General features: G+C 38.4%; 1 protein-coding gene across 2 annotated transcripts in view; it reads right to left on the reverse strand.

Moving 5' to 3' along the window:
- GCC2 (GRIP and coiled-coil domain containing 2) overlaps positions 1-25,281 on the reverse strand; it is a 66,594-nt gene that overhangs the window by 9,849 nt on the left and 31,464 nt on the right. For both annotated transcript variants that reach the window (XM_047852514.1, XM_047852513.1), the window contains exons 14-21: positions 16,413-16,513; positions 16,248-16,325; positions 15,430-15,567; positions 14,403-14,524; positions 12,224-12,400; positions 9,444-9,661; positions 7,570-7,764; positions 6,173-6,312 (exon numbers count right to left, since the gene is read on the reverse strand). In XM_047852514.1, coding sequence (XP_047708470.1) covers positions 6,173-6,312; positions 7,570-7,764; positions 9,444-9,661; positions 12,224-12,400; positions 14,403-14,524; positions 15,430-15,567; positions 16,248-16,325; positions 16,413-16,513 — 1,169 coding nt within the window. The remainder of the gene's footprint in view (positions 1-6,172; positions 6,313-7,569; positions 7,765-9,443; positions 9,662-12,223; positions 12,401-14,402; positions 14,525-15,429; positions 15,568-16,247; positions 16,326-16,412; positions 16,514-25,281) is intronic.

The following is a 25,281-nucleotide window of genomic DNA, read 5'->3' on the forward strand; positions in this document are numbered from 1 at the left end:
TCAGTTTTCTGCATATTGCTGTCCAATTTTCCCAGCACCAGTTGCTGAAGAGACTGTCTTTATTCCATTCATAGTCTTTCCTCCTTTGTCAAAGATTAGTTGGCCATACATTTGTGGTCCATTTCTGGGTTCTCTATTCTGACCATTGATCTGTGTGTCTGTTTTTGTGCCAGTACCATACTGTCCTGATGATTACAGCTTTGTAATACAGCTTGATTCTGGGATTGTGATGCCTCTTTTCAAGATTGCTTTGGCTATTCAGGGTCTTTTCTGGATCCATATAAATTTTAGGATTGGTTGTTGTAGCTCTGTGAAGAATGCTGGTGTTATTTTGATAGGGATGGCATGTGAATATGTAGATTGCTTTGGATAGTATTGACATTTTAACAGTATTTATTCTTCCTATCCAGGAGCATGGATATTTTTCCATGTTTTTGTGTCTTCTTCAATTTCTTTCATAAGCTTTCTACAGTTTTCAGTGTATGATTTTTTTTCACCTCTTTGGTTATGTTTGTTCCTAGGTATTTTATGGTTTTTGGTGCAATTGTGAATGGGATCAATTCCTTGATTTCTCTTTCTTTGCTTCATTGGTGTACAGGAATGCAAGCAATTTCTGTGCATTGATTTTATATCCTGCGATTTTGCTGAATTCATGAATCAGTTCTAGCAGTTTTTTGTGGACTCTTTTGGGTTTTCCATATAGAGTATCATGTCATCTGTGAAGAGTGTAAGTTTGACCTCCTCCTGGCCAATGTGGATGCTTTTTATTTCTTTGTGTTGTCTGATTGCTGAGGCTAAGACTTCCAATACTATGTGGTGAGAGTGGACAATCTGTCTTGTTCCTGAGGATGATATTAGCATTGGGTCTTTCGTATATGGCTTTTATGATCTTGAGGTATGATCCTTCTATCCCTACTTTCTTGAGGATTTTTTTTTTTTATCAAGAAAGGATGCTATATTTTGTTAAATGCTTTCTCTGCATCTATTGAGATTATATGGTTCCTGTCCTTTCTTTCATTGACGTGATAAATCACATTGATTGTTTTGCGGATATTGAACCAGCCCTGCATCCCAGGTATAAATCCCACTGGATCGCCGTGAATAATTTTTTTAATGTATTGCTGGATCTGGTTGGCTAAAATCTTGTTGAGGATTTTTGCATCTATGTTCATCAGGGATATTGGTCTATAGTTCTTTCTTTTTAGTGGGGTCTCTGGTTTTGGAATTAAGGTAATGTTGGACTCAAGAAAGAGTTTTGAAGTTTCCCTTCCATTTCTATTTTTTGGAACAGCTTCAACAGAATAGGTGTTAACTCTTCCTTAAATGTTTGGTAGATATTGGTTTTTTGTTCTCCTTTTTAGTGGCGTCTCTGTCTGGTTTTGGAATCAAGGTAATGCTGGCTTCATAGAAAGAGTTTGGAAGTTTTCTATTTTTTGGAACATTTCTATTTCTATATTTTGGAACAGCTTCCATTTCTATATTTTGGAACAGCTTCAAGAGAATAGGTGTTAACTCCTCTTTAAATGTGGGGTAGAATTCCCCTGGAAAGCCATCTGGCCCTGGACTCTTGTCTTTTTGGGATTTTTGATTATGAATTTGATTTCTTTACAGGTTATGGGTCTGTTCAAATTTTCTATTTCTTCCGGTTTCAGTTTTGATAGTGTATATGTTTCTAGGAATTTGTCCATTTCTTCCAGATTGCCCATTTTATTGGCATATAATTGCTCATAAGATTCTCTTATTGTTGATTGTATTTCTGCTGTGTTGGTTGTGATCTCTCCTCTTTCATTGTTGATTTTATTTATTTGGGTCGTTTCCTTTTTTCTTTTTGATCCAACTGGCTAGTAGTTTATCAATGTTGTTAATTCTTTCGAAGAAACATCTTCTGGTTTCATTGATCTGTTATACTGTCTTGTTTTGTTTTGTTTTGGTTCTGATAGCATTATTTTGGCTCTAATCTTTATTATTTCCTGTCTTCTGCTGGTTTTGAGTTTTATTTGCTGTTCTTTTTGCAGATCTTCAAGATGTAAGGTTAGGTTGTGTATCTGAGACCTTTCTTCCTTCTTTAGGAAGGCTTGGATTCCTATATACTTTCCTCTTATGACCGCCTTTGCTGTGTCCCAGAGGTTTTGAGTTGTAGTGTTATCATTTTCATTGGCTTCCATGCACTTTTTAATTTCCTCTTCAACTTCTTGGTTAGCCCATTCATTCTTTAGTAGGATGTTCTTTAGTCTCCAAGTATTTGTAACCTTTCCAAATTTTTTCTTGTGGTTAATTTCAAGTTTCATAGCACTGTGGTCTGAAAATATGCACAGTATGATCTCCATCTTTTTGTACTTGTTGAGGGCTGATTTATGTCCCAGTATGTGGTCTATTCTGGAGAACGATCTATGTGCACTAGAGACAAATGTATATTCCACTGTTTTAGGATGAAATCTTCTGCATATATGTTAAGTCCATCTGGTCCAGTGTTTCATTCAAAGACATTGTTTCCTTGTTGGTTTTTTGACTAGATGATCTGTCTATTGCTGGAAGTGGGGGTGTTGAAATCCCCTACTATTATGGTATTGTTATCAATGAGTTTTTTTATGTTTGTGATTAATTGATTTATATATTTGGGTGTTTCCACAGTTGGCGCATAAATGTTTACAACTGTCAGGTCTTCTTGGTGGATAGACCCCTTAATTATGATATAATGCCCTTCTTCATTTCTTGTTACAGTCTTTATTTTAAAGTCTAGATTGTCTGATATAAGTATGGCTACTCTGGCTTTCTTTTATTGACCATTAGCATGACAGATGGTTCTCCATCCCCTTACTTTCAATCTGAAGGTATCTTTAGATTAAAGTGGGTCTCTTGTAAACAGCATATAGATGGATCTTGTTTTCTTACCCATTCTGTTACCCTATGTCTTTTGATTTGACCATTTAGTCCATTGACGTTTAGAGTGAGTACTGAAAGATATGAATTTATTGCCATTATGTTGCTTGTGCTTGTAGAGTTGGGAGTTCCTGGTGGTGTTCTCTGGTCCTTTCTATCTTTGTTCCTTTTGGTCTTTATTTTTTTGTCTTTTCTCTCTCAGGGTGTCCCCCCTTAAAATTTCTTCCAGGGCTGGTTTAGTAGTCACAAACTCCTTTAATTTTTGTTGGTCTGGGAAACTTTTAATCTGTCCTTCTATTTTGAATGACAGCCTTGCTGGATAAAGAGTTCTTGGCTGCATATTTTTTCTGATTCACCACATTGAATATATCCTGCCACTCCTTTCTGGCTTGCCAAGTTTCTGTGGACAGGTCTGCTGCAAATCTGATTTGTCTTCCCTTGTAGGTTAAGGACTTTTTTTTTCCTTTGCTGCTTTCATGATTCTCTCCTTGCCTGAGTATTTTGTGAATTTGACTATGATAGGCCTTGATGATGGTTGGGTTTTTTTAATCTAATGGGAGTCCTCTGTGCTTCCTGGATTTTGATGTCTGTGTCTTCCCTCAGCTTAGGAAAGTTTTCTGCTATGATTTGCTCCCATAACCCTTCTACCTCTTTTTCTCTCTCTTCATCTTCTGGGACCCCTATGATTCTAACGTTGTTCCTTTTTAATGAGTCACTGATTTCTCTAATTCTTATATTGTGCTCTTTTTCCTTAGTCTCCCTCTTTTTATCTGCTTGATTATTCTCCATAAGTTTGTCCTCTATATCACTGATTCTCTGCTCTGTCTCATCCATCCTTGATGCCATGGCATCCATTCGCGATTTCAGCTCAGTTACAACATTTTTTATTTCATCCTGACTGGCTTTTACTTCTTTTATCTCTGCAGAAAGGGATTCTAATCTATTTTCGACTCCAGCTAGTGTTCTTATTTCATGATTCTAATTCTGGTCAGACATCTTGCTTGTATCTGTGTTAGTTAAGCCCCTTCCTGTCATTTCTTCCTCCTCTTTCTTTTGGGGTGAATTCCTTTATTTCATCATTTTGAAGAGAAAAAAGGAATTAATGAGGTAAAAAAATTAAAATTAAAAAAATTAAAATTAAAAAAATATTAAAATCGAAAAATTAAACACGCGCACATACAACCACACACACAAAACTCGAATAAGTGATGCTAGATCCTAAGTGTGTTTTAGTCTGGGTGTTGAAAGGGGCTTAATAGATCAGAGAAAAAGGGAAAGAGAGAAGGAAAAAAAGGAAATCTTTTGACAATTTGAAGATATGAATAGACTAAAGTAGAATAAAATGAAGTGATGGAAATAAAATAGAATTAGAAAAAATTTACATAAATGTAAAAAATATAATAGAAAAAATTAAAGAAAAATATTTTTAATAAAAATTGAAAACAAAAATAAAGTTTTTCTCTTTCTGTATTCAAGAAAAAGAAATGAAAAAGAGAAAAAAGGAAAAGAAAAAAAAGGGAAAATTGAATAAATGGACCAGTGAACAGACTGAAATATGATAGAAACGACTTCATTTTTCTCTAGAAGTCCAACTATGAATAGCTTTAATAATATGAATAGCTTTAATAATAGCTTTAGTTTAGTCCATAAACTAAGTAGATGGAGAGACTCATGTTCCTGAAGAGCGAGGTTGGCCTGGTTGGGTGGGGCTTAGTGTAACGGCTCATTCTTCACTAGATGTTGCTGCTTAGCTTACTGGGGTGGATTGGTGTGGCGCTTGTAGGTGTGTATATGCATGTGCAAGAGCGGTGATAATGGTGTCATCCAGCTACCCAGTCTCTCGTATCAGAACTCTGTTCTCCCTGATCAGCAATCACACACACATCCTTTGTCTTCAGTACCGTCCTTTGTCTTTGGCTCCCGTCCACTCCCCGGCTTTACATAGTCTGTGGCCATGCCCCAGGCAGAACCTCCCTCCTGAGTTTTATCTCACATGCGGCTGTTTTTCCCCACCCCTTACTTCTGAGGAACTGTGGCTTTGACCTGTTCTGTCCCTCTGCGGGAGGGTGTCACCAAGCAATGGCCAGGTGCTGGCTGCACCCAGGAACATTCGTGGGACTGCGCTGCTGCTGGTACCCAGGGACTGCAGCTAGGTGCCAGCCCACCCCAGAAAAAGTTCACGCAATTGGGTAGCAGCAGCATTTTAGGGATTATGACAAATCACCACACACATTTGGCACCAGGCTTCACCCCCAGCAACCTTGTTCCAGAACCAGTAAATACGGTTGTTCTTCCAGGTCCACTGGGGCCTTTGCCTTTGGGGGAGTCACAGAGCCTCTACCAGGTGTCCTCCCAGCAGGGGAACTGCCTCTCCCATGTGGTCCAAAGACCCCCAGGCTTCACTCTGCTCCTGGGGATTCACCCTTCTCACCAGAGCATCGCCAGGTATTGTGTTGCAGAGCTTCAGACTCTGTACTTGCCCTGTTTATAGAGTCTTAATAGAGTTTAAACCCTTTCTTTTTCCTTTCTCCATTTTTAGTTGAGTCCCTGCAGCTGTTTCCACGGTTCTACTTTCTTTCCAGCTGCTTTTGGTGGGGGGGGGGGGGTGCTTTTCCCGTATTCTCCCCACCTCCATCCTCTCCACATGCAAAAACGGCTCCCTGCCCTCCACGGCCTCTCTCTTCCCCAGTTCACCTCTCTGTGCTGCGTACCTGCTGAATTTTGTGGTTCAGGTTGTGCAGACTGTTGTGTTAATCCTCAGTTTTCTAGGTGTGCAGGATGGTTTAGTGTTGATCTGGCTGTATCTCATGGACGTGAGACACAAGAAAACTTCCATGCTGTTCTGCCATCTTGGCTTCTCCCTTCTACTGTTGCTTTTAAATAGGAAAGCTTCCTATGCTACCTTCCTATCTCTACCCACAATTGTGATAAGTAGTTTAGGGTCATAAATATCAGCTGAATGATATGAAGGAGAAGTGTCTACAGTTTATCTTTACAACTTAAGGGCCCATACCTATTTGAGTTTTACATAAGCACATGTGGAACAATGACTTGTGAACCTACTCTAATCTATTTCTAAATCTATTATGGTTTCTCAGAAAAAGCAGGAATTAAAGTAGTCTTCCTATATATAACACATACCAAAGCAAGTAGTATTTCTCACTTTCCGGAATGTAGTGTCATAAACAATCAAGATGTGATGGATGTGTCTCATCTGTGAGAGCATGGGGTGCGGTCAAGAAAACCAATCTGGTACAAAGAGTATTTTCTGGGTGGCAGTGTTTGATCTTACCTTAATTTGCTCCATAAGGATTGCATTGGTTGCTTCTGTTTCCCGAAGCAGGACATTTAAGTGATCAGCGCTTTTTGTGGTAGAACTGAGCTTTTGAACCAATTCTTCTTTGGTAAATTCAGCATGCCATAAAGGAGGCTCTGCAAGATGTTGTTCCAGTAATTAATTCTCAAAATCAGAGATTATAGATGAAGATTCTAAGTAAGAAATATATCTAAGTATGGATATTTTAGTTTGCAATATTACTCAGGTCCACTCTCTGTCATTCTTCTATTCAACATATCTCCATTACATGTTGAATATAACACTAATAAGGCAGAATCTCTGTTGTAAAGCATGTAATCTAACTGCATTCAAGTTCTATGAACCCCAGTTCTAGAATTTGTAGACAGTTCTATCAGTTTCACTACTCACACTCCTCTATGTCCCAAGAGTTTATGTCATTTTACTTATAAACAAGGGGAGTAGTAACATTCACCAATCGTTTATATCATGGATGCTTGTAAGAATTTTATATGAAGTGGGTAGGTATCGTTATTCAAATTTTATTTTATTTTATTTAAAAAAAATTTTTTTTTCAACATTTATTTACTTTTGGGACAGAGAGAGACAGAGCATGAACGGGGGAGGGGCAGAGAGAGAGGGAGACACAGAATCGGAAACAGGCTCCATGTTCTGAGCCATCAGCCCAGAGCCTGACACGGGGCTCGAACTCCCGGACCGAGAGATCGTGACCTGGCTGAAGTCGGACGCTTAACCGACTGCGCCACCCAGGTGCCCCTCATTATTCAAATTTTATAGAGAAGGAACAGGCTCGAAGTTGACAAGGAATTTTGGCAGATCTGATTCTTGAGTCTGCTGCCAGTCTCTCATGATGCCTCCATGCCATTACTACTAACCTTGCCTGGAGGACTAACTGCAGTTTCCACCCACACCACAATCAGTGACCATGGACACAAACAGTCCTTACTCTAGATCCTGAAACTTCAGTTAGAGGATAGAGTCTCTCTGAATTATGAACATTAATGTTCATGACAAGTAAGACTAACATGTACCAAAACTTTACCATATTTAAATACGTTTAGCACTACTAAGTCACCCAGAGGAATAAATGAAAGCTGTCAGTTTCTTAGAAGGGTGAGAGAATAGTTCATCCTACTTTCTAATACTACATAGCTTACAACCACCTATTTCTGGCTCAAGCTTAGAGCAGAACTAGCATTAAAAACAAACAAACAATTGCTTCATTCTGTAGAAGAGTCTTCCATTTGGGGTGGAACACTGAAAGAAATTTTCCTAGAGTAGTTAAAAAAAACAAGTATAACTTAAGGGTTAGGATTTATTAGACAAGAGAACAGAGCTAAATAAGAAAAACATACCCAAAGAGAGAGACCTACCAAGTTTAGTTTCAGGAGAATTAAGCAGTTGCTCTAAAGACTGTGTGTGAGTGCCAGAGGAAGATACAGACTCTGTGTCAGTTGTCTCCATTCCTTCTCCCTCCTCCCGGGTTATGGTGTACATGTCTGGTAGGGGAAGGTCTGTGCTTCTCCTTTCTCGAAGGTTCTTCAAAGGTTGGTGGGAAGAAGCTGGGCCTATTAAATTTTTTTTTTAAAAGTGTGAGATTGTTCGAAACCATGGATTCAGCATTCACTGAGATACACGATGAGATTAAAATGATCATAGGGATGTCAAATGGTATGAGAGGGAATTTGAAGAACTAGAAGACAAGTAATAGGTGCATAAAGAATTTCTAAGCTAGGGGCGCCTGGGTGGTTCAGTCGGTTGGGCGTCTGACTTCGGCTCAGGTCATGATCTCGTGGTCCGTGAGTTCGAGCCCCGCATTGGGCTCTGGGCTGACAGCTCAGAGCCTGGAGCCTGTTTTGGATTCTGTGTCTCCCTCTCTCTCTGACCCTTCCCTGCTCATGCTCTATCTCTCTCTGTCTCAAAAATAAATAAATGTTAAAAAAAAAATTAAAAAAAAGAATTTCTGTCAGTACTAAAAATTTATTAAAATAGAAGTTATTGAACTTTTAATCACTTAAATAATTTCAACAGAAGCTATAAATTAATTGCTACCACCTAGATAAAATATACTATTAAATATTGTAATAGAGCTATACTGTTGCAAAATACTGGCAGAAATTCTAAAACTAGACTCTGTTTTTGAGGATTAGTTATTTCAGATAGCTGCATGCTTTCTGACACAACACTCTTGCTGAAATTTGCTGGACAGATATTCTTGTTTATTACTGCCTTACACCTTCACCTCTGCCGGTTCCTACCACTGCCTCTTCATATCTTCAGTGTTTAGCCAAAGAAAGGCCTAGCATCCAGGGCAGGGATCTATTACACTCCTCAGGCCAGGCTTTCCTGTTTGCTGATAATGAACACTTGCATAGATCTGTAAGATCTGTAAGGCACTTTCAAACACATTACTTTATTAATCCCAAGAAACCCAAAGGTCAGAGAAATTAAATGACTTTGTCCAAGGTATCATAGTAGGGTTAGGGGTAAGAATTCTAACCCAGATCTGTTAAATTCCAATTTCATTTATTTTCCATTCCATGAAGTTACCTCATTTCTTTCTTTCTTTTAAGATTTATTTATTTTGAGAGAGAGAGAGAGAGAGAGAGAGAGAGAGAGAGAGAGAATATGCACATGAGCAGGGCAGGGGCAGAGAGAGAGGGAGGGAGAGAGAATTCTAAGCAGGCTCCATGCTCAATCTCATGAACCATGAGATCATGACTGAGCCGAAATCAGGAGTCGGACACTTAATCAACTGAGCCACCATGGCACCCATCTAATTAAGCAGAAATTTTAAAGGGAAGAAACTATATTGGCCAATTGATCCTACAAGTTCATTGTTGCCCAGTTGCTGTTAGTAAGCTGCTAACTCTCATAATCCTAATCACAAAACAGATACATTTGGTGATCAACAGTGGAGAACATCAGATTCAGTGAATACTGGAATTTGGATACATGTCATGAGACTGCAGGTTATGTCTGAGTGAGAGAACAGGAAATAGTGTTACACAGAGGGTAACAAACACGTGAAAGTCAGTACTGTAAGAGGTGAGGAGGTGGCTATAAGTATAATCAACAAGGGTTCAAATGGTTCAAATATCTTCTCATTAAGCTAATCCAAAATTCATTGGCACTGGCTTTCACCTGATACATTTTCTATTTTCTTATGAACTTGTGGAGAATGTATTTAAGTGACATAAATACATGAGAACATGAACAACCAATGTTTTCATGCATACACACATACTTCTTGTGGTCGGTTCACTCTTAAGCTGGAAAAGCTGAGCTTCCACTTTGGAGAGTTGCTGCTGTAAAGTTTCCATTGTCTTTCTGTGCTCTTCCTGCAAATGGCGCACTTGATCACGGAAGCTGCTGCGAAGGACCTCATTTTGGGACGTCAGTTGACTCACAGTCTGTGCATGTTCAGACTTTAGCATCATGTTCTCAGACTGTATTGAACACAACCTGAAGGGTGAGAGGAACTTACTTCATAGGAGATCTTTCAACTTGTCATGGTGACTCAGCTTTTCTCAACTGGGTTCTATTAGATCATTAGCCCTGAGATATTTACTAAATGTATGAATTAACTTCTAAAAGCATCTATAATGGTACTAGCTGTGCTAACCATCTGTGGACTTTGGCAGTCATCTAGTTCAAATCATTTCTGTGTTCTATAGTTCATGAGGAACCTCATTTGAGTAACCATGTTACAATGGTTCAGATGAGGAACTTCCTTCATCATTTATCAGAAAATAGGGTTAAATTTAGAGCATAAAATAATTATATTTTAAATTGTCCCCCTTTCAAGTTATCTTATGTGGTAATAGGATTACTGTACCTTTTCTGTATTACATTGGAAACACAAAAATGAATACTTTCTTTTGATTCATAAATAAAGCCTTAGGGAAAGCCTTATGGAAAGTTTTCTGAGCCATTCTGAGCCAAGTAATGCAAAACTCTGAAACACATAGACTTGGTTTATTACAGCTGTTTTAAGATCTTGCTGCACAGTAGAATCATTGGGTCCCTTGTTAAAAACATACACATCTAGTTCTCATCCTAGGGCCACTGAATCAGAATGTCTGGAGGTGGTCCTAGAAATTGCCTACTTTTAGCAGTTTTGCATGCAATTTTTATGTTGTCAGCCTGATGCTAGCCATGCAACTATAATTTGGGAACCACTATGTTTAATTGTTCACTTATAGTCTTGATGTTTTATGTTTGGATTTGGTAAAAAAAAAAAAAAAGTTTTCTTTTAATGCAAGGGAGCCACAAGTACTCTCATAAAAATTCAAACAATATGGAACCAATTACAGAAAGAAGTGAGAGTCTTCTTTTATTCAATTCCACCCCCACAGTGTAAAATCCCAACTTCAGGCACAGACATTGTTAATGGTTCAACATGTAGCTTTCCAAGAGCTATTTCCTATGTGCTACACATATGCACACCATATAGTTTTAAAACAAAATTTAGTGGCTAAAGGGTGACATACAATAAAAATATCATATGCTTCAGAAAAGGTTTCTTAATTGCCAAATTTATACTGGATCAATGAATTCAGAAAATGCTAGTGTATATGTTACCCCTCAAGCCTGCTTTTTTCGTAAGCCTTTGTTTAAATAGTATCTGCCACGAAAGTAAAGGAAGAATCATCGGCAGTCACAACAATTTTCTAAGGAAGATAATAACTACATTTTAGAGCTAGGGTCAGGTTGGTAGTTTGCAGGTGGTATCAGTGACACTTCTGACTTTACCTCGTTAAAAGCTAGAAGCTTGAATCCCAACCTGGACCTGGAACAATAGTGCTGATGGAAGTTTACCATCCGTCTCAGCTGTTATTGATGTGTTTCTAGTAGCTGTACCCTCTGGGCAATGTAGTAGGTATTAGCTTCTCAGCCCAGTTATTCCTCTTGAGATGTTTTTACAATCTCATATAGAGAAAGTATGAATATTAAGATGTTTAAAAAAAGAAGAGGATTTATGAAGAAAAGGCTATTTCTTCATACTGGGACACAGATAGTAACAATATTACTCTTAATATGTGAGAAGAAGGGGGTTAAGACCTCTAAAGATATCTCAAATGCTGTGAAGTTTCTAGGACTAAGAGTGCCTGGCACATAGTAGGTACTGAAAAAATATTTATTGAACTTTAGAGGCATCATTTGCACTTTTATTTGTGTTAGCAATATATTTTGCAATAACTTTTCTAGAGTAAAGAATAAGTGTGGGAAATTTCTAATGTAAAGAGCAAGCAAGCATCACTATACTTAAGCTAATCTCATGGTAAACTCCGATGATAAGGAGCTAGAAAATCGGTAGATCTTCCTGGAAACTTTTGATTTACATGTTTAACTTATATAAATTACACTGCTAAAAGATTAGAAAGCCAATAAAATGAAGTTTTTGAGATTACCACAGATTAGGTAGGTATTAAAAGCATACCTGAGACATGTAAAGTATTCCAACATCCTTGATGAATGATGCTCAATGAAGAACTCTTTTCCTTAGTCTAAGATACAACAAATATTACCACCCAACTTCTTCATTAGGAATCCAAAGTTCCTTGTTCACAATAATCTACTCCTCCTGCCAGTACCCCTAAGGTCTACTGAAAGTACTGATTAACAGTAATAATATAACAAGTTGAAGACAGTTGCAAAGGTAAGTTGTGTATTCCTTTTCAGCCAGCAGCTCTCTGAATGTTTTCCTCTCGAGAGAAAGAAAAATGCTTAGAATCTGAAACTTGAGTTGGAAAGTGGGTTTTTTAAAAGAAACATTCTGGTCATGAAGGCCATAGGAGAGACAGAATATTGGATGAACAGATAAAGTTAATTGTTTTTTAAAAAAGTGAAGCATAAAAACAATAAAAAAGGAGGGCTTTAAGATAGGAAAACAAAGTTACCAAGCCTTTAGGAATATCTGTTTCTTATTTTCAATTTATCCCAAGGAGCAACACTTTAGGAGTTCTAGTAAGGAAATATTTTGCTGCCCAGTATAAACACTGTTAGTGCTGCTAGCAACCTTACTTTTCCCGGAGTTCTGCCTCTTTGGATACAGTTTCCTGCAGCATCTTGTTATGTCTTTCTAGCAGAGTGTCATGTTCAGACTGTAACATCTGAAGTTCGGATACGTTGATCTGTAAGTTATTTTGGGTGTCCTGTAATTTGATTTTTAGTTGATCAATCAGCATTTCCAGGTGTTCTCTAAAACAGAAACAGTTTTACAAAAAATCTTTTTTTTTTTTTTTTTAAATTTTTTTTTTTCAACGTTTATTTATTTTGGGGACAGAGAGAGACAGAGCATGAACGGGGGAGGGGCAGAGAGAGAGGGAGACACAGAATCGGAAACAGGTTCCAGGCTCTGAGCCATCAGCCCAGAGCCCGACGCGGGGCTCGAACTCACAGACCGCGAGATCGTGACCTGGCTGAAGTCGGACGCTTAACCGACTGCGCCACCCAGGCGCCCCAAGTTTTACAAAAAATCTTGAAAGACGTAAACCTGGTTTCAAATAAATTTTACTTTAATCATTTCATCTTTTAATGTCATATTCTTGTTATTATTATGGACTATTTTAAGCGAAGTATAATTGGAAGAACTCAGTTATAGAATTCATTAGAGTCAGATTTTGTGTCTTAGGCAAATGCAGATTTACAAAAAAGGCTGTGAATTTATAAATTTCATATTCAAATGGAGAAGAGAGCATTGAATGGTATTAAAATAGCCCATTTTGTTATAGTGCTACGCTTTTAGTTAAAAAAAAAATCAGGTCTAAGCTTAATTTCCTTAAAAAAAAAAGCATTTAATGTATAAGAAAATAGAAGGAATGTAAAACATTTACATTAAAATAATTTGAATCCAAAATTCCAGCACGATCAAAAAAGGCTCTAGAGGTGCATGGGTGCTCAGTTGGTTAAGAGTCCGACTTGATTTCGGCTCAGGTCATGATCTCATGGTTCATGAGATCAAGCCCCATGTCGGGCTCTGCGCTGACAGTGCAGAGCCTGCTTGAGATTCTCTCCCTCTCTCTCTGCCCCTCCCTGACTCACACTCTTTCTCTCAAAATAAACACTAAAAAAAAAAAAAAAAAAAAAAAAGAACAGCACAAAAATTTTCAAAAAAGGCTCTTGCAGATGCTGACATTTTCATATTAAATGTGTCAATATTCAATTTCTGCTTTGAAATTTGAAACTGGGTTGACAGAGAAAATATCTCATTTTTCAGTCTATAGTTCCCATATTAATAGATACTTAAATAAAAAGTAGCAAAAGTGTAAACATACAAACATTGCAGAATATTTAGTCCTAGAATAGTAAGAGGCAGATGTAAAATTGTTTTCAACACTGAATCTCTACTTATAAAACACATTTGCTGTAGAATACCTTGTTTAATATTCCTAGCATACCTTCAAGTAATTTGCAAAAGTGATCTTATGCTAGTTTTAAAGATGCATTAAAAATATACTAAACAAATAATTGACATGGTCATAAATTTAAAAAGAATAATTTAATTCCAGACTAGAATTTAGTACTTAATTTAAAACTTTTTGAAATAAGTAAAATGTTTTAAAGCAATTTCTATTTAGCTTAATTAAATTTTAAATGTTTGTTTTTGAGGGGGGGGGATTAACCAGGGGGGGGGGGGTGGCAGAGAGAGAGAGAGAGAGAGGAAGACCCAGAATCTGAAGCAGGCTCCAGGTCCTGAGCTGTCAGCACAGAGCCTGACACAGGGCTTGAACTCACGTACCATGAGATCATGACCTGAGCCAGAGTTGGACATCCAACTGACTTAGCCACTCAGGCACCCCTATTTAGCTTAATTAATGGTGGGTATATCAAGGAAGCAATTTTTTCTCTTCTATTTCTAAATTTTCAAAATGGGAAAAACTAATCATAATGTAACTTCAATGTCTGTATTTCTACTATGACCAGATCCTACTACAACAAGATGGCACTATTTAGTCTATACCTCAAAGACTATCTCCTTATTTCACTGCCCGTATTACAGTTTCTGAGTTTGTAACAGTGCCCTTGGTAGTGACATTTCCCTGCTGCTGCCTGGAGATAGTGAAGCCAAGACACCCTGCTCTCGTTGCATGTAAAATTCCACAGTCAAATGAAATCAGTCAGATTTTCAACATACTTGGTGGAGGACCTATCTCAGGGGGAGGAAGGGAAAGCTGCATGTTTCTTTTAATTTTGACTTTACCTTTCTTGTTTAGTTCCCTCGGTTTCAGTCTGAGACACAGATTTATTTTTCTGTTGTTTTAGAACATTGTGAACGCGGACTTTGTAGTTCTCAAATTCAGAGGCTATAGTAGCTTGTTCTGCCTATGACATTTAAAAGAGAGAGAATAATTTTTCTATTGTGTTTTCTATTGTAACATAATCCTCTTATTTTCTTTCAGATTAATGACTTAAAATGAAAACCTGTTTTAGAAAATGAATAAAATGGCTGACACTCTTTATCCCTTTGATTAACTTACCCTAAAAAGTGTGTTTTTGTTGGCCTTACACTTTTTAATTCTTTGAATGATATAATTTTGTTTGACAGGAGATGTTTCTACATGTTTTCCTCCCTGGTAGATTCATTGAGTACCCATAAATTTTGTAATGGCACTATTTCTGCCTTTGCAAACTTGGAAAGATTTTTACTTAAGATAGTCCCTCTTTTCATAAATACAAGAAAAATTAATTCAAAGAAATTAAACTACTTGAACTTCAGATTTCTAAGGAGAGAGGGAAAAGTGAAATTCTAGGTCTTTCACTTTCCCAAGGTGATCTCCCATTACCCTTCTGCCAAAATTGCTTAGATGATAGCTGCACCTCTCACAAAGCTACTGTATTGAGTTTGTTTTGTATGCTGAAGAAAGCAGGCCCTCAGAGCCATTCTAGTAGAATGTTATTTTATAATCATTTGGCCCTCAGAAACAACTATATGCTTTTTAGATTATAAAATTTAAAGAAAATAACTCTTACATACAGAAATTGCAAAACAAGGTTAAAATGGAAACATGTACCTATGTCTTCCCTTTTAACAACAACAAAGAAAAGGTTATGCACATGACAGGATTGGGATGGGGTTGGGGTTAGAGTCAGATGAGCTGCACCGAGTTTTCCTCTAATAAGTGCTCTTAAATAACAGCAAACACTAAAAGGCCAGACCACAGCCCTCCCGTGAACTGCTTGCTAGGTGATAACAACACCTGTCGTCTGTGTCCATGTGAAGCATGTACCTTGGCAGCGTGGCATTCTTCTTGAAGGGCTGTCACTTTTTGCTGGTATGCGCTCAATGTGCGCTGGTGCTGGTCTGCAGAGGTCTTCAGCTGTTCATGAACTTTATGTTTCTCAGAGGTTATGTCAGCCAGCTGAATCTGGGACAAAACCTTTCAATTAAGCTCTAGCAAATTGGATCTTCACTAATTAAAGATGTTCCTTTAAATAAACTTGAGTTTTGGATCATGAGTATGTATAAGGTATAAAACTAAATAGAACTTAAAATATCTATTATTATTAAAAGAGTAAAGGCAATATAATAGAACATTTCCCCAATAAATTCAGTTTTCCTTAAAATCAATCATGAAAAATCATAAATTCCAGACTACTTGTTATAGTTCAATGTTTAATTGAATATATCAAGATATTATATAAATATAACAGTTATAAAAATATATATAATAATGGAAATATACATACATATGTATACAATATAAACATATGAAACCATTTTATAAACTGATTCTTGTGACTGCACTATCATTTAGAAAGCTCAGATACAGCTCTAGGGCCGTGTTGATTTTGTGTTGTACTATTCTTAGTGCATTAAGGATTTTCAAATACATGAAGAGAATCTAGCTTAAGCTAAATGGGATACTCCAGTTATATGCCATACCTGGCTTACTGCTTCTACTTTTTCAAAATGTTGAGGAAGGATATTGGCGGGGGGGGGGAATGTGTGTGGGTATATAAATATATGTACATAAGGATATTTAGAAAAATCCCTACATGGTACCTTACTTCTTTTGTAAATCCTCAGAAGTAAAAAGAATCTTACTTTATAGACTTCTACTTGCTGCTGGCTTGCCTCCAGCTCACCCTTTAAAGATGCTTGAAGTATTAAGTGATCAGTTTCCTAAAGAATAAGAATCCTGGTTATATTTAGAAAAGAAGGGATTTATAGATACATAAACTGAAATATGAAAATGGGAAATTAACATACTGCTTGCTTTGAATCTGCCAGTTCTTTTTTGGTTTTCACAAGCAACTGCTTGATTTTGGTATTCTTTTCCTCAGATTGTTGCACTGAAGACTGTAGTGAAGCTAGCAAAGGAAATAATTTCAGAAGAGGTTGAACAATTTTTATGAATGACTTTAAATAAAGAAATGACAAGTCTTTTCTTTTTATTAACCCATATTTAAGAAACTTGCCTTAGCCTTTTATTATGGAACATTTCAAACATACACGACAGCAGTGCCAACAGTGTAATAAACTCCCGGCACCCCTCTCTCAGCTTTAACAATTACCAATACATGGCCAGTCTTATTTCACCCAGAACAGGAATCAGGTCTGCAAGCTAAAATCTGGCTGCTGCCTGTTTTGTAAAGAGTTTTATTAGAACACAGTCAAGTTCATTTATTTACATATTGTTCACATTTGCTTTAGTACAACAATGACAAATTTACTAATGGCGATAGAGATATGATATGACCTGTAAAGCCTAAAATATTTACTGTGTGGCCCTTGAAAGAAAAAGTTTGCCAGCCACTAACCTATACCCTTACCTATTCCTTATGCCCTCACTGGTTTTTGGGTGATTGTTTTTGTTTTTTGTTTTTTTGGTTCTTCACAAGAAATCCATTGAACTGTAAATATTTCAGTATACATCTCTTAAAATAAAGTTATATACTTAGTGTATAAGTAAAAGATAAAAGCTTTACTTTTAAGAAGTACCTCAAAAGAGGTGCCATGTATTTCCAATTATATCACAGCAGAGGCACATACCTGGTTGTCTGTTTTTGTGGTACTAATTATTTTATGGAATGGGACTGTCAGTGACAGTTCACTAAGAAACAAATAAAACATGATAAAAACAAAAAACTTTTATGCTAACAGAGGTAAAAAAAAAATCATATAGGAATAAGTGGATTTACTGTCTAGATCACAGGTGCCCAACTACAACCAGCAGGCCAAATCTGGTCACAGCCTGTTGTGAAAGAGACGAAGAATGTATGATAGAGACCACGTAGCCTGTGAAGCCATGGAGACTGACTTCCTGGTCCTTCAAGAAACAGTGTGCTGGACACCTGGTCTAAGCCAATTATATGGGCACTATGTAATTGTGCTACTAAAGTATATTATAATCAATGATTAACTTTATGTAGTTGTACTACATGTAAATATGAACACATATACTTTAAGAATATATCTTAACTATGACTTCTTATAAGTCTAATTTAGTTAACTTCTGGCAACTATTTGCTCAGTTCTGAAAAGCATTTTCTAAAGCACAAATTACATATAAAACCTTTGTTAAGTGCTTCAGGAATTATGATAAGATACAGTAAGTTCCTGAGCTCAAACTGTCTAAAAATGAAATTGGGGGATAACATTTCACATGATAACATAAAGCAAGATATAAATGTATGAAAGAAATACAAAAGGCTACAGAGATCCACAGGAGCCAAAGGTTATATAAAGTTTGCACAGGACAAAAAAAAATTCATAGAATAGGAAACACTGAAGATTAGGAAGGATTCCCAAATGTGGGCATGATGGCGGGAGTGCGAGGGCATGAAAGGAGATTTCCTTTAGATATGAGATATACAGTTACAGAGTGGGGATAAATGTGGGAGGGGTTTCAGATTAAGATGTGTGTTGCTAATTTATTAAGCAACCCCCCCCTCCCCCCCAGAACATTGTCTGGACGTTTTATCTTTTTCCTACTCTACCACATCACCTTAGCCCAGCCTTCCAAGGTCCTTCCTGCCATTAGCCTGGCGGCTTTTGGCAGATTCTACACCATTCCATTTAATCCAATATGTTGGCAGACCAATCTTCCACCCACTATCTTTAAAAAGGGCCCCATGGGGCATCTGGGTGGCGCAGTCGGTTAAGCGTCCGACTTCAGCCAGGTCACGATCTCGCGGTCCGTGAGTTCGAGCCCCGCGTCGGGCTCTGGGCTGATGGCTCAGAGCCTGGAGCCTGTTTCCGATTCTGTGTCTCCCTCTCTCTCTGCCCCTCCCCCATTCATGCTCTGTCTCTCTCTGTCCCAAAAATAAATAAACGCTGAAAAAAAAAAAAAGGGCCCCAATACATTCTTCAGGTACTTCATGAACTGGATCAAAAATGTCTTCCTAATCATACCTCACTTCTCCCTGGCAGGTCTAGTCTTTCACTCCAACTGATCAAGACTTCCAAAATTATGTTACTTCTTTTAACTTTTGCTTGTACCATGGCTGCATAAAGGAATACTCTTTCCCTGTCTGCTTTTTCTCTCCAAACCTTACCTTCAGGACTCACCTTGAGGCCCAACTTGCAATTGTTTCAGTCTACAGAATCTCTCTCCTCTGAACTCTAGTACTCACTTCCTGTACCATTTATTTCTATACTTACTTATTGAATAAATATCTTTTTTTTAGTTTTTCCAAGGTACCAATCAATCTTCTCTTTCAGTTTAGTTGATGATCAAACATACACATAATAACTAATTCATAAAACAAAATGTTTGTAGAAGGAAGATGGCCGGCGTAGGAGGATGCAGGGCTCACCGGTCACTTAGATTCCACCTACACCTGCCTAAATAACCCAGAAAACCGCCAGAAGACAAGCAGAATGGAGTCTCCGGAGCCAAGCCAGACGAGAGGCCCACGGAAGAGGGTAGGAAGGGTGGCGAGGCGAAGCCTGCTACACGGACTGGCAGGAGGGAGCCGGGGCAGAGGGGCAACCCACTGGCCAAGCAGAGGCACCGAGTCTGGCTTGCAAAAGCGGAGGGGCCAGACGGAGTGTGTTCAGACAGCAAGAGGGACTTATCATCTGATCGGAGAGCCGGAGGGCTGGAGGACAACAGGAGGTAGAGTTGTTGAGCCCCTGACAATAGAGCTCAGCTTGGCTGGGAACAGAGGCGCTCGCCAGTGCCATCTCCCTCGCCCATCCCCCAGCCAAAATCCCAAAGGGAACCAGTTGCTGCCAGGGAACTTGCTTGCACCTGGCAAACACCCAACGTTGTGCTTCTGCAGATCCATCTGTCCAGCAGCAGGTCTGACTCCCTCCGGTGCCACAGGGCCCCTCCTGAAGCAGATCACCGAAGGATAAGCGAGCTGAGCCTGCCCCTCCCACCCCTGTACACCTTGCCAATCCACTCCAGCTAATACACCAGATCCCCAGCACCACAAGCCTGGCAGTGTGCAAGTAGCCCAGATGGGCCACGCTGCCCCACAGTGAATCCCACCCCTAGGAGAGGGGAAGAGAAGGTACACACCAGTCTGACTGTGGCCCCAACAGTGGGCAGGGGGGAGACATCAGGTCTGACTGCGGCCACGCCCACCAAATCCAGTTATTCAAAACAGCACAGGGGAAGTGCCCTGCAGGTCTGCACCACTCCAGGGACTATCCAAAATGACCAAACGGAAGAATTCCCCTCAAAAGAATCTCCAGGAAATAACAACAGCTAACGAACTGATCAAAAAGAATTTAAACAATATAACAGAAAGTGAATTTAGAATAATAGTCATGAAATTAATCGCTGAGCTTGAAAACAGTATAGAGGACAGCAGAAAATCTATTGCTACAGGGATCAAAGGACTAAGGAATAGTCAGGAGGAGCTAAAAAATGCTATAAACGAGCTGCGAAATAAAATGGAATCGACCACGGCTCAGATTGAAGAGGCAGAGGAGAGAATAGGTGAACTAGAAGATAAAATAATGGAAAAAGAGGAAGCTGAGAAAAAGATAAAAAAATCCAGAAGTATGAGGGGAAAATTAGAGAACTAAGTGATGCACTAAAGAGAAATAATCTACGCATAACTGGTATTCCAGAGGAGGAAGAGAGAGGGAAAGGTGCTGAAGGTGTACTTGAAGAAATAGTAGCTAAGAACTTCCCTGATCTGGGAAAGGAAAAAGACATTGAAATCCAAGAGGCACAGAAAACTCCCTTCAGATGTAACTTGAATCGATCTTCTGCACGACATATCATAGTGAAACTGGCAAAATACAAGGATAAAGAGAAAATTCTGAAAGCAGTGAGGGAAAAACGTGCCCTAACATATAAAGGGAAACCGATAAGACTTGTGATGGATCTCTCTTCTGAAACTTGGCAGGCCAGAAAGGAATGGCAGGAGGTCTTCAATGTGAAGAACAGAAAAAATATGCAGCCGAGAATCCTTTATCCAGCAAGTCTGTCATTTAGAATAGAAGGAGAGATAAAGGTCTTCCCAAACAAACAGAAACTGAAGGAATTCGTCACCACTAAACCAGCCCTACAAGAGATCCTAAGGGGGATCCTGTGAGACAAAGTACCAGAGACATCACTACAAGCATAAAACATACAGACATCACAATGACACTAAACCCATATCTTTCTATAATAACACTGAATGTAAATGGACTAAATGTGCCAACCAAAAGACATAGGGTATCAGAATGGATAAAAAAACAAGACCCATCTATTTGCTGTCTACAAGAGACTCATTTTAGACCGGAGGACACCTTCAGATTGAGAGTGAGGGGATGGAGAACTATTTATCATGTTACTGGAAGTCAAAAGAAAGCTGGAGTGGCCATACTTATATCAGACAAACTAGACTTTAAATTAAAGGCTGTAGCAACAGATGAAGAATTACAGGCATTATATAATAATTACAGGGAGTATCCATCAGGAAGAGCAAACAATTATAAATGTCTATGCGCCGAATATGGGAGCCCCCAAATAAATAAAACAATTACTCATAAACATAAGCTACCTTATTGATAAGAATGTGTTAATTGCAGGGGACTTTAACACTCCACTTACAACAATGGATAGATCATCTAGACACACGGTCAATAAAGAAACAAGGGCCCTGAATGATACATTGGATCAGATGGACTTGACAGATATATTTAGAACTCTGCATCCCAAAGCAACAGAATATACTTTCTTCTTGAGTGCACATGGAACATTCTCCAAGATAGATCACATACTGGGTCACAAAACAGCCCTTCATAAGTATACAAGAATTGAAATCATACCATGCATACTTTCAACCACAATGCTATGAAGCTTGAAATCAACCCCAGAAAAAGTCTGGAAAACCTCCAAAAGCATGGAGGTTAAAGAACACCCTACTAAAGAATGAATGGGTGAACCAGGCAATTAGAGAAGAAAATAATAAATATATGGAAACAAATGAAAATGAAAATACAACAATCCAAACGCTTTGGGATGCAGCAAAGGCAGTCCTGAGAGGAAAATACATTGCCATCCAGGCCTATCTCAAGAAACAAGAAAAATCCCAAATACAAAATCTAACAGCACACCTAAAGGAAACAGAGGCAGAACAGCAAAGACAGCCTAAACCCAGCAGAAGAAGAGAAATAATAAATATCAGAGCAGAAATAAACAATATATAATCTAAAAAACCTGTAGAGCAGATCAACAAAACCAAGAGTTGGTTTTTTGAAAAAATAAACAAAATTGATAAACCTCTAGCCAGGCTTCTCAAAAAGAAAAGGGAGATGACCCAAATAGATAAAATCATGAATGAAAATGGAATTATTACAACCAATCCCTCAGAGATACAAGCAATTATCAGGGAATACTCTGAAAAATTATATGCCAACAAACTGGACAACCTAGAAGAAATGGGCAAATTCCTAAACACCCACACACTTCCAAAACTCAATCAGGAGGAAATAGAAAGCTTGAACAGACATATAACCAGTGAAGAAACTGAATCAGTTATCAAAAATCTCCCAACAAATAAGAGTCCAGGACCAGATGGCTTTCCAAGGGAGTTCTACCAGACATTTAAAGTGGAGATAATACCTATCCTTCTTAAGCTATTCCAAAAAATAGAAAGGGAAGGAAAACTTCCAGACTCATTCTATGAAGCCAGTATTACTTTGATTCCTAAACCAGACAGAGACCAAGTAAAAAAAAGAGAACTACAGGCCAATATCCCTGATGAATATGGATGCAAAAATTCTCAGTAAGATACTAGCAACTAGAATTCAACAGCATATAAAAAGAATTATTCACCATGATCAAGTGGGATTCATTCCTGGGATGCAGGGCTGGTTCAACATTCACAAATCAATCAACGTGATACATCACATTAGTAAAAGAAAAGATAAGAACCATATGATCCTGTCAATCGATGCAGAAAAGGCCTTTGACAAAATCCAGCACCCTTTCTTAATAAAAACCCTTGAGAAAGTCGGGATAGAAGGAACATACTTAAAGATCATAACAGCCATTTATGAAAAGCCCACAACTAACATCATCCTCAATGGGGAAAAACTGAGAGCTTTTTCCCTGAGATCAGGAACACGACAGGGATGCCCACTCTCACCGCTGTTGTTTAACATAGTGCTGGAAGTTCTAGCATCAGCAATCAGACAACAAAAGGAAATCAAAGGCATCAAAATTGGCAAAGATGAAGTCAAGCTTTCACTTTTTGCAGATGACATGATATTATACATGGAAAATCCGATAGACTCCACCAAAAGTCTGCTAGAACTGATACATGAATTCAGCAAAGTTGCAGGATACAAAATCAATGTACAGAAATCAGCTGCATTCTTATACACTAATAATGAAGATACAGAAAGACAAATAAACTGATCCCATTCACAATTGTACCAAGAAGCATAAAATACCTAGGGATAAATGTAACCGAAGATGTAAAAGATCTGTATGCTGAAAACTATAGAAGGCTTATGAAGGAAATTGAAGAAGATATAAAGAAATGGAAAAACATTCCATGCTCATGGATTGGAAGAATAAATACTGTCAAAATGTCAATACTACCCAAAGCTATCTACACATTCAATGCAATCCTAATCAAAATTGCACCAGCATTCTTCTTGAAGCTAGAACAAGCAATTCTAAAATTCATATGGAACCACAAAAGGCCCCGAATAGCCAAAGTAATTTTGAAGAAGAAGGCCAAAGCAGGACGCATCACAATTCCAGACTTTAGCCTCTACTACAAAGCTGTCATCATCAAGACAGCATGGTATTGGCACAAAAACAGACACATAGACCAACGGAATAGAATAGAAACCCCAGAACTAGACCCACAAACGTATGGCCAACTCATCTTTGCAAAGCAGGAAAGAACATCCAATGGAAAAAAGTCTCTTTAACAAATGGTGCTGGGAGAACTGGACAGCAACATGCAGAAGATTGAAACTAGACCATTTCTCGCACGATTCACAAAAATAAACTCAAAATGGATAAAGGACCTGAATGTGAGACAGGAAACCATCAAAACTCTAGAGGAGAAAGCAGGAAAAGACCTCTCTGACCTCAGCCTCAGCAATTTCTTTTTATTTTTATTTTTATTTTTTTAATTTTTTATTATTTTTTTTTTAATTTTTTTTTCAACGTTTATTTATTTTTGGGACAGAGAGAGACAGAGCATGAATGGGGGAGGGGCAGAGAGAGAGGGAGACACAGAATTGGAAACAGGCTCCAGGCTCTGAGCCAACAGCCCAGAACCTGACGCGGGGCTCGAACTCACGGACCGCGAGATCGTGACCTGGCTGAAGTCGGACGCTTAACCGACTGCGCCACCCAGGCGCCCCAGCAATTTCTTACTTGACACATTTCCAAAGGCAAGGGAATTAAAAGCAAAAATGAATTACTGGGACCTTATGAAGATAAAAAGCTTCTGCACAGCAAAGGAAACAACCAACAAGACTAAAAGGCAACCAACAGAATGGGAAAAGATATTTGCAAATGACATATCGGACAAAGGGCTAGTATCCAAAATCTATAAAGAGCTCACCAAACTCCACACCCGAAAAACAAATAATCCAGTCTAGAAATGGGCAGAAAACATGAACAGACACTTCTCTAAAGAAGACATCCGGATGGCCAACAGGCACATGAAAAGATGCTCAACGTTGCTCCTCATCAGGGAAATACAAATCAAAACCACACTCAGATATCCCCTCACGCCAGTCAGAATGGCCAAAATGAACAAATCAGGTGACTATAGATGCTGGAGAGGATGTAGAGAAAGGGGAACCCTCTTGCACTGTTGGTGGGAATGCAAATTGGTGCAGCCACTCTGGAAAACAGTGTGGAGGTTCCTCAAAAAATTAAAAATAGACCTACCTTATGACCCAGAAATAGCACTGCTAGGAATTTATCCAAGGGATACAGGAGTACTGATGCATGGGGGCACTTGTACCCCAATGTTTATAGCAGCACTCTCAACAATAGCCAAATTATGGAAAGAGCCTAAATGTCCATCAACTGATGAATGAATAAAGAAATAGTGGTTTATATACACGATGGAGTACTACGTGGCAATGAGAAAGAATGAATTATGTCCCTTTGTAGCAACATGGATGGAACTGGAGAGTGTTATGCTAAGTGAAATAAGCCATACAGAGAAATACAGATAACATATGTTTTCACTCTTATGTGGATTCTGAGAAACCTATCAGAAACCCATGGTGGAGGGGAAGGAAAAAAAAAAAAGAGGTTAGAGTGGGAGAGAGCCAAAGCATAAGAGACTCTTAAAAACTGAGAAGAAACTGAGGGTTGGGGGGGGGTGGGAGGGAGGGGAGGGTGGTGATGGGTATTGAGGAGGGCACCTTTTGGGATGAGCACTGGGTGTTGTATGGAAACCAATTTGACAATAAATTTCATATATTGAAAAAAAACAACAACAAAAGAATCCCAAATGTTTTATTGAAGGAACATAATCTAGAGTTCTACCATTCAATGCACCAAGAACATCGTTGGAAAATATGGTATGTACATAAGAAGAGATACATGCATAGTGAATTGTCTGGAAACTCTACAGTCATTTCGATTATCTGAATATGTTATTTTTTCCCCCCTGGATGCAGGCAGATATCAGAACTCTGCATATGC

The sequence above is a fragment of the Prionailurus viverrinus genome, chromosome A3, assembly GCF_022837055.1.
Source record: "Prionailurus viverrinus isolate Anna chromosome A3, UM_Priviv_1.0, whole genome shotgun sequence".
Classification (NCBI taxonomy): domain Eukaryota; kingdom Metazoa; phylum Chordata; class Mammalia; order Carnivora; family Felidae; genus Prionailurus; species Prionailurus viverrinus.